The 10,171-nt window shown below is 44.5% G+C and overlaps 1 protein-coding gene across 1 annotated transcript in view; it reads left to right on the forward strand.

Annotated features, from left to right (window-relative positions):
• Positions 1–59: 59 nt before the first annotated feature.
• REG4 (regenerating family member 4) overlaps positions 60–10,171 on the forward strand; it is a 14,483-nt gene continuing 4,371 nt past the window's right edge. Inside the window, exons 1-4 of the mRNA XM_029949034.1 lie at positions 60–129; positions 2,452–2,623; positions 5,768–5,865; positions 8,660–8,797. Of these exons, the coding sequence (XP_029804894.1) occupies positions 2,557–2,623; positions 5,768–5,865; positions 8,660–8,797 (303 nt within the window). The 5' untranslated portion in view covers positions 60–129; positions 2,452–2,556. The remainder of the gene's footprint in view (positions 130–2,451; positions 2,624–5,767; positions 5,866–8,659; positions 8,798–10,171) is intronic.

Genomic DNA, 10,171 nt, shown 5'->3' on the forward strand with positions numbered 1-10,171 from the left:
ATTGCACTATGATTAAAACAAAGGTCCTATAATTCCAGAGGCAAGAAGATATAAAAACTCAAGCAACTTCCTGGGATCTCTCAGGATGCCGAAGAAAGCAGGGGTCCTCCAGCCTTGAATGCCAACCAGGTAATTCTCCACCCAGTTGAGGGCAGAGGGCTTTCTCTGAACATCTGATCTCCTCTGCCAGCTCTTCACTGGGCCAGAAATAGAAAGCTCTGGGCCTAATGATGTTAGTCATGCTTTTTTTGCTGTCTTTTTTTTTTTAACTTGAATTACTTATTTTCTTTCCTCTCTTATTATAAAAAGCAATACCTTTGATGTGCCAGGTTAAATCATGACTGTGCAATCTAGCGGTTGTGAAACCTTGGAAAAGTTACTTCTCGATGAATTTTGGGCCTTCGTATGGAAAGTAAGTTAATGATACCTGCAATGCAGCCTCATTAGGAGTAGATTAGGTCACAAGCGGGCGTTCAATGAATGTCAGTTTGTTAGGATCCATTTATAGATTCTTCCAAAAGACACTGCACATCTCCTCTCCCAGACGGTTGGGTTGACAGAGAAGTCCTTGCTATTTGTGTTCCAAGGCGGTTGAGGACATTCAAAATACCTCCCTCACCTCTGGAAGGGAAGTTCGTCAGAGGAGCACAGGGTTAATGGGATGATATAAAAGAGGGGAGAGGGTGGAGGCGCCTGGGTGGCCCGGTTACTTGAGCCTCCAACTCTTGATTTCAGCTCAGGTCATGGTCCCAAGGCCTTTGGATTGAGCCGCCAGGTGGGCTTCATGCTGAGCAGGGAGCCTGCTTAAGATTCTCTCTCCCTCTCCTCTGCCCCTCCCCCATGTTGCCCTCTCTCTCAAAAAAAAAAAAAAAAGACTGTAAAGCGGGGAGTCTCACAGTCTTCACTTTTTTGTTTCCTTCTTTTTTAACACTGTGTCCGAGTGCTCACATGCACTTTCTTATAGATCTAATCCTTACATTTCGCAGGAACGTTTGAATATTATGTTCCATCATTCCCCTTAAGCAACCTATCATAAGATAGCTAGAAGATGTATTCTAATTTTGGGATCAAAAAGTATGCTCAAATAAGGATTCAATTAATTATTTACTCATCCTAATAATTATTTGGGAAAAAAATCTTGGACCTGATCCCATGCTTACACTAAAATAAATGTCAGGTGGACGAAAATAAAAGAGGATATGGGTAGATGTTTTAATCTTAAGTGGATGGTAATGGCCATTTTTTTCTGATATAAATTCCAAATGTTTTAAAGGAAAAGGTAAATATGACAATTTTTGAAATTTTCAGTGTGGCAAGAAACAGAAACGAGAAGAAATACAAATTGGCAGATCGAACAGAAAAATGTATAAAGCTCCAAACCAAAAATTTACAAAAGAAATTTTAAAAGATAAGCATTCTATAAAAAGATGTTCCAATTCTTTTTATATATTTTGAAAATTTTTTAAATTACAAAAGTAATTTAATTACTAATATTAAAAAATACTAACAAAAATGAGAGTTTTCTTTATTAAGCCAAAATTAGCAAGAAAAAATGGACAAATTGGGTATTCTTCAAAGAGCAGCATTGTGGTCTATACATTCTTACTGGAAATGTACGGTACACCCCTTTCCGAGGGTATTTTAGCCAGGAGGATCAATGTGACAGTGTGCGTGGTCTGGGAAGTCGTAGCCCTGTGTATGTGAATTTATACTGAAGAGGGAATGAAAACTGTATAATCGTTTCTGAGAAACAAAACCAAGTAATGATACACACAGCCACACACTCAGATATATATAGAAAGATGTCCATAAGCTATTCACTAAATTGTTTATCTCTGGGAGATAGAATTTACTTCCTATTTTCCAGTTTTTCGCTGACATTTTAAGAAATCCTGTGCTGTTTGGTGATAGGGAAAGAGAACAAAGTTATTTCCTGTAAAAAATAAAAATAAAAATGTGTTTATCACTAAGTGTGAAGAGGTCTAGACGGTTGTAGCTGTGTGACAATGAACAAATGACGTCATACCCGAAGAGCTCAGGTCCTTCCATCTGTAAAATGTGGGTATTGGACCATTGACACCCTTCTAATTCTAACAATAGAAACTTTACTCTTAGGACTGACTTGATTGATTGAGCTGACAGTATAGAAAGCCCATCACTGCCTCATCTATGAGAAAGCTTGCCTTGGGCTCCCCCTGCTGGTTCTCTGGAGAATAGCAGGAGCAGGCTCTCCACAGTACCAAACGGCCTCCATTCCAACTTTTCAGCCCAGTACAGTTAGGTCTCTGGCGCTGGACCAGAGGTCTTGCAGGTGATATAAGTTAACTATTCAACATTTAACTTGAGATTACCTTCCTTGTATAATCTGAGCTTAGGCAGAAAAACATTTTGTTTCCTCCATATGTGATTTGGCATCTAAATTCCTGGGTCTGTCTCACCCAATGTGTTTAGATTGCAGATCTAGGCGAATCCAGGAGCTTCAAAGAACAACTCACAAGGTCTTCGAGACCCTTGTAATAGGTTTCTGCAGCCCTTTTGTGGCAGGGGAAGAGGAAGATGGCCCCCCAAAGCCTGTGGCTGCTCCTGCTGTTGAGCTGCGCAGTCAGCACTGAAGTCCTGGGTGGTGAGTATCCGTCACTCAGCGGGAGCTGAGCCCACAGCCTGTGTTCATGCAGCACACTGATAGGCATCTGTCCACTGCCAAAATATTTAGGTGCTGCAGGAAATAGATGTCAAAGACAGGCACCAAAGATAATGTCACGTGGTTAAAAACAGTACAAGGACTTGGGGTGCCTGGGTAACTCAGTTGGTCCGATTCTTGATTTTGACACAGGTCATGATCTCATGGTTTGTGAGTTCCAGTCCCCCATCAGGCTTCGTATTGACAGCGCAGAGCCTGCTTGGGGTTCTCTCTCTCCCTCTCTTTCTGTCTCTCCCCCACTTTCTCTCTCTCTCTCTCAATAAATAAACTTTAGGGGGGAAAAGTACAAGGACTATAGAATCAAACACATTCTAGCCTCATGTGGCTGTCAGGCATCGTTAAATCATCAGTTAAATGTAGATACTAATAATAATTTTGCAAGTTTCTTGTGAAGAGGGAAGACGCGATGTGTTTAAAGCACCTGACATCTAATAGTCAATAAGCGAGCGCTATAATTAGAGGTACCCGATGTTTATGCATTGTTTTTCTATTTAGACATAGTGGGAATTCTGGTTTGCAAGGGACTTACAGCTTTGTTGGAGACCTGGCTCCCACACACACACGTAGACCCAGCGTCAAGTACAAAGTAACATGTCAACAAAACAAGAATCAATACCCTAGGATCTTCCAGTGGAGAAAGCCGGGAAGAGAATGCATGAGCTGAGAATAAGTATCATAGAATATCTGAAACGGAAAGAAATGAAATGTTGGCACATCTGGTATAATGCCTTTGTTCTGTTTATGAGACCCCAAGGAAGGTAGACTTGCTCAAGGTCACAAAACAAGATTATGTGATGCTCTGGTGCCCAGTCCAGGATGCTTCTCATAGTCCTAGGGGCCCAGCAAGGGAAGCCATGCCTGAGCATGTAGATAACCTAGCACTATCCCACTGAGGAGTACTTTGGCCAAGGGGAGAATCGATTGGAAGAAAGTAGGAAGAGAAGCAGAGTTATTTGGGCATCATGTTGGTGCTCGCTCATGTCTGTGGTCCTTGCCTTAGCCTACCCTTGATGTGTCCTTGTACTCTAAGATTCTCCGTCCTCCCCCCCATGCCAGCTGCCAGCCACCAGTTTTATCAATCCTTATGGCTGCTCAGGACCTGGGGGCTTGAGCCACTGTCTCTGAACTGTGCTAGAACATGGAGGACGGTGAGAGGTGGCCCTCCAGCCCTCCTGCAGAGCCAACCAACCAGGTAGTCAGCTCCCTGTCGTTCTGGTTCTGGCTCTGTTTCTGCAGGGACTCGAAATTCACCCAGGCTAAACCTGGGGAGCGAGGAACAAGTCTCTCTGCTCTGGGATTTCCCCACCTCTCAGGTTTCTGTCCCCTGGAGGAGACAGTGCCAGCACACACCACCGGTCACTCGCTTACCCTTCCACAGGTCTCCTCCCCAGCTGTCGAGGCTGCAGAGGAAGCTTCAGCTGGAGAGGGTGACCGAACCAGGTCATGAAAGCCCTTAAGTGAGAGCCAGAGTAGGGAGCTTACCTGATGGCATAGGATGTCCCTAGAGGTTTATACGCTAAGGATGAAATGGATCAGGAGCATGGATGGGGCAAACGAGTGACAGCAGTGTCATTTGAGTGGGGAGAGAGGAAATGCTTGCTATGTGATAACAGTCTGTGGATGAATACTAGGAACAGAAAGACCCCTGCACTCATCCTCAGCACTGGCGTGCAGCCTTGTGGTCACAAAGCCCGACCTCACCAGCCTGGCCTTTCATCGTCTGGGCTCTCCGCATGCCCAGCCGTTTCCCTGCTTCTTAACCCTTCCGAGTCAGTGATGGAGCCCACTCTCTAGTCAACGAGCAGGGAGAGCCTCTCTCAGTCATGGCTTCCTTGGCTTCCAGGCCTCGATTCTCCTTTTTCCTTTCCACCATGCTTGGCTGGAAGATTCCGTCTACTTGAGGCAAACGTACGTGCCTGCTCTTGTGTGCTCATCGTGCACGTTTCTCCCTCCGTTCCTCTGCTCACACACCCCCTTTGCCTAATGTGTCCCCTCACTACTGACACATCCCAGCTCACCCAGTCTCAGGTTCTGTCCAAGTTGCCATCTAACCAGTCCCGTGTCCCCTTGGTCAAAAATAGCACTCCTGGGGTATGTGGGTGGCTCAGTCGGTTGAGCGTCTAACTTCAGCTGAGGTCATGATCTCATGGCTCGTGGGTTCTGGCCCCGCGTCAGGCTCTGTGGTGACAACTTGCTCAGAGCCTGGAGCCTGCTTCAGATTCTGTATCTCCTTCTCTCTCTGCCCCTCCCCCATTCATGCTCTGTCTCTCTCTGTGTCTCAATAATAAATAAATGTAAAAAAAATGTTTTTTTAAATACCACTCCTTCCATGTAATGCCTAAAACTACCAATTTATGCCCCTCATCCACTCTTGTGCTGCCTAGAGTTATAGCTTTTTGACCCCACAACCAATGTGGGGATTCTGCCAGTTGCTGAGTATGACTGTTCTAATCGTGCAGTTCATCACTGGGGAGATAATCATGGGATGGGTGTGGGGCCCCTGGGCCCACTATGAAATCATCCTAGCTAAAACTCCTTTGCTCACCTGACCTCCATAAGCCCCGACTATGACTGGCAGACCACAGTGACGCTCTGAGTCCCCTGGAACTAGTATCAATTCAGAACCAGTGTCCAGTAATTCTCGAAAGATCTGATCATAGGGGTGCCTGGGTGACTCAGTCCGTTAAGCATCTTACTTGGACTCAGGTCATGATCTCACGGTTCATGAGTTCAAGCCCCGCATGGGGCTCTGTGCTGACAGCTCAGAGCCTGGAGCCTGCTTTGGATTCTGTATCTCCCTTTCTCTGTCTGCCCTCTCTCAAGAATAAAATAAACATTAAAGAAATATTTTAAATCTGACTGTATCCTTTTTACAAGTTGCTTTTATAAATGCCATAGTTCCCTTTGGAGAAGGCTGGGAGACAGATGAACCAGTAAGGAGTCTGGGCAGCCCAGCAAGACCCTGCCTCAAGGCGGCCAGCCTCCCCTGTGTTCTGTAAACTGAAGAGTGTGGGAACTGATTGGCTCTGCCATCATAACATCTAATTGCCTTCTGTGTTTGTGCAGACATCATCATGAGGCCCAGCTGTGCTGCTGGATGGTTTTACTACAAGTCCAATTGCTATGGATACTTCCGGAAGCTGAGGACCTGGTTTCAAGCTGAGGTAAGGAATCCGGCCCATGCTTGGACAGGTATCTCTAAAGCTACCCAGAGGTGTCTCCAAAGGGGCTCCCCAGAGCCGCAGGTCTCATTTGACTTCGAATTAAGGCATTCGGAGGAGTCAGCTGGCTGCTCAAATGGAGAGAAGAGCATTGCGTGTTCACGTCTTCCAGTTCTATTAGCATGGATGGGGCATGTGCTATCTGCCCAGACCCTAGATGGGCTGCGAAGACATAAGAATGGATAAGAAATGGCCATTACCCTCCGGGAGTTTGCTGTCAGTAACAAACACAGAAATACATAAATAGAAGGAGAATAGGAAGACAAACACCTTCCAGAAAGAATAATTGAATTGCTCTGCCAGACTAACCAGAAAGAGCAGAGCACAACAGTCTTCAGAACCACCTGACAGAAAGTGAAGCAGTCCAAATAAAGGCAAGGCTTCATTGTCCCCACAACCCAACAAATGCACTGGCTTTACCTCACTGAGGCTTTGTCTGGAAGATGCCCAAAGAGCTGCTCCACCTCAGAGGAGCATGGGGGACCCGTGCTGCTGTTTCTCTGGGTGGTGGCTGTTTAATTGACGTGACTGGTTGGGGGCACCTTATGGGGAAATGTGGTGTGACCTGGGCCTAGAATGGCATCAGAATTCTGTATAAAAATACCTCACTGAGGATGGAGCACCTACCAAGTGGTAGCTATTGAGGACATGAAGTCCTCTCTGACCTTAAAAAGTGTGGGATTAGTGCAAGATTGTGACATTTAAACAGAAAATCCCAATGCAGCATGAGCATAAGTGACTTTCCTGAGATTACACCCAGAGTAACTAGCAGAGCAAACCAAGGGAAGTCAGCCCTAATTCAGTTTTCCCCTCCCCTCTGTCCCCCCAGCCCATGGACCCTCAGATTGTTCTCTGCATTTAAGGCTCTCTTATGGTTTGCCTCCTTCTCTGTTTGAAACGATTTTCCTCCTCCTTCTCCTCCATGGTCTTCTGTTAAGTTTCTCAAACTCCACATGTGAGTGAAAACATCGGATATCTGTCTTTCTCTGACTGACTTATTTCACTCAGCATAATACGCTCCCGTTCCACCCACGTTGTTGCATAGGGCAAGATTCATTCTTTCTCATTGCCAACTAGTATTCCATTGTACATATAAACCACAGAAAAAATTAAAAATGGAATTATCCTACGACCCAGCAATAGACCTGAATTTAAATCATGACCCTGCCAGTCACTGGTGATAGCTATACCTCACTTTACCAGTTTTCTTGCTCTAAAATGGGGATGACACTTTTACGCCATGGGCTTCTCAGAAGGATTCATTAAAACAACTTGCAAAGATAGGGTGCCTGGGTGGCTCAGTCGGTTGTGCATCCAACTGTGGCTCAGGTCATGATCTCAGGCCTTGTGAGTTTGAGCCCCATGTTGGGCTCTGTGCTGACAGCTCAGAGCCTGGAGCCTGCTTCAGATTCTGTGTCTCTTTCTCTCTGCCCTTCCCCTGCTCACACTCTGTCTCTTTGCCTCTCAAAAATGAATAAATATTTAAAAAAATTTTTAAACTTGCAAAGAGCTTATTACACATGTTGAATGTCCGTTTGAAGTTCTCAAGGAAAAAATGGTCCAGGATTGATACAAAACCTTAGCAGAGTTAATCAAACCTAGATGTACTGTAGAGAAGCTGCTGGAAAAGGACCCAACAAATGGATCCCTTGGACATTGCTGCTGCTTGACTATTTGCCAATACTGAGGGTCAGTCTTAGTTCCCGAGCCTCCTGGTGTGGAGGAGACCATGAGAATGACAGGTGGATCTGATCTCAGACAGAAGAGTCAGAAACCTCAGTTCCAGGTCCCATTGTGGCATCACCAGGAGCATGAACTTGGAGGGAAAGTCTCCCCAAACCACATAGACTCCTTTCTCTTCTGTCCCAGAAGTGCTTTGTGACTGGTTTTCTCACTAAACGTTGATTGGGAAGCTGGCTTCCCTGCCTCACAAGTCTGACAGGCAAATGAAGTTATGGGTATGAAAACATGCTGGTGTTGGAAGCTGGTCGGCAGGGGTGAGGAACGCATTAACATTCAACACCAGCCACATCTAATCATGATACCAAAGGGAGGCATTGGAATAGCAACTGCAGCCAAAACCATGTTTTCATTACATTATTTAAGTTGTATCATGGAGGCACATCCCGTAACACAACCGCGAAAGAGCGTAAAATAAGCACACATCTCCAGACGATACAGATACGTAACATGCTTGCCTTGCTTACTGGGACAGTACATTTCCAGGGAGAGAATGGTTAGGCCACGAGCTCCATCCATTCCCTAAAACAAAAGGTGGTTATCATTCAGGAATCGAGAAGAAAAATCCAGATGGCCTTCTCTTGAATAGGAATGAAGGTACCATCTTTGAAGGGCAAGAATTTGGGATAAAAAACAGACATATAGGGGCTCCTGGGCGACTCAGTCAATTAAGCATCTGACTCTGGATTGCAGCTCAGATCATGATGTTACAGTTCGTGGGATTGAGCCCTGCATCTGGTTCTGTGCTGACAGTGTGGAGCCTGTTTGGGATTCTCTCTCCTGTCTCTCTCTGACCCTTCTCTGCTCTGAACAAACAAACAAAAAAACAAACATTAGGAAAAAAAGACATACAGGAGTAAAACAAGTTCATGTCTGGTGCTAAGAGTTTTCAAAGTTGCCACAGAGAAGATATTTCCGTACTTACTAGGGTTGTGGTGTGAGGATGATGCTTTTAAACCTCAAGAGATGACTAATCAGCCCAACTTCTTTCCCATAGTTTGAGTGTCAGTCGTATAGACATGGAGCCCACCTGGCATCTCTCCAGAACGCAAAGGAAGCCAGCATCATCGCCAACTACATAAGTGACTACCAAAAAACTAAGTCTGTATGGATTGGCCTGCATGACCCACAAAAGGTAACCTCAGACTTGGCCCACGGATGTCCCCTTGGGAAAGCCAGATAGGTGGTCCCTGGGTGGGAAGGGGCTTCCAGGCCTACTGACAGAGGCCCAGGGAGTGGCTTTTCTTCCGGCACTGCCTCCAACTGACACAGGCCAGAGCCTCAAGGTCCAGATCTCAGCTCTGGCCCTCAGTAGAGGAAACTATTTCAATGGCATCACTTTGTACAACTTCTATCTAGTTAAAGTCCTCCCAAATCTTAGAACACAAAATGACCAGCTTTCTAGAGCCTAAAAAAAAGTTTTGGGGCTCCTGGGTGGCTCAGTCAGTTGGGCATCCAACTCTTGACTTTGGCTCAGGTTACAATCTCATGGTTCCAGAGTGGAGCCCACATCAGGCTCTGCACTAACAGCATGGAGCCTGCTTGGGATGCTCTCTCCCCACTCCACCCCTGCCCTTCCCCTGCACCTGTTCTCTCTCTCTTTCAAAATAAATAAGTAAACATTTTTTTAAAGTTGTGTGAGCATATATAGGTATGTATGAAAACATATACACACATACACGCACACACATCTGTTATGGGACCTAGTTTAATTAAATTCCCATTAGATCTTGAGTTAAAGTTGGGAACTTTCAGCCAAGCTTTCTCCTAAGTGTTTTGTTTTTTTATGTTCTCCATAACTTTTTTTTCACTAGACTTCCATCTTACTCTCCATCAATACCTCATCATAATAAAGAGTGGCATGTGAGGTCTTCGGGCTAGTACCCTGAGGCCTCTCTGTGGGATCTGCAGTTTACAGATTCTTTGTGGGAATCTTCTAGTTAACCCAAGCAAACATGAGGAACACAAGAAGAGAACCCCCACACTTTTCCTTTCTTGGTAAAACTTTGCCATAGATGTTGCAAATAATTTATACAATTAACTACACATTTTTATATATTTACATTGCTATCAACCAACTCTCTTCTTCAGAGTTAGGATGAATATTTACATCTATTTATACAATTTTTGGGGTAATTTAATTGCATTCATAATGGAAAAAACTAAATGGCTAATAAAGTCCTTTAAAAATGTAACTTGACCTATCAGATTATCAAACTTTTGCTTTGTCTTAATAAGTAATATTTTTAAGGACATAAGGAAATTGTCCAGTAGATGGAAAGCAGTGGGCCATGCATAGCAGTACCCTCAAAATATTCATGTCCTTTGTCCCATTAATTCTGCTTCTGGGTTTCTATCCTAAGAAAATAAGTGTCAGTACAAAAACAGCTTCAGGAACAAAGTAGTTAGTAGCGGTATTCTTTATAACAATTGTAAATTAGAAACAACATAAACATTATCAATAGAATTAAAGTAAATTATAGTACACCATTACCATTTAAAAATGTTT

This window comes from Suricata suricatta, chromosome 8, assembly GCF_006229205.1.
Source record: "Suricata suricatta isolate VVHF042 chromosome 8, meerkat_22Aug2017_6uvM2_HiC, whole genome shotgun sequence".
Lineage (NCBI taxonomy): Eukaryota > Metazoa > Chordata > Mammalia > Carnivora > Herpestidae > Suricata > Suricata suricatta.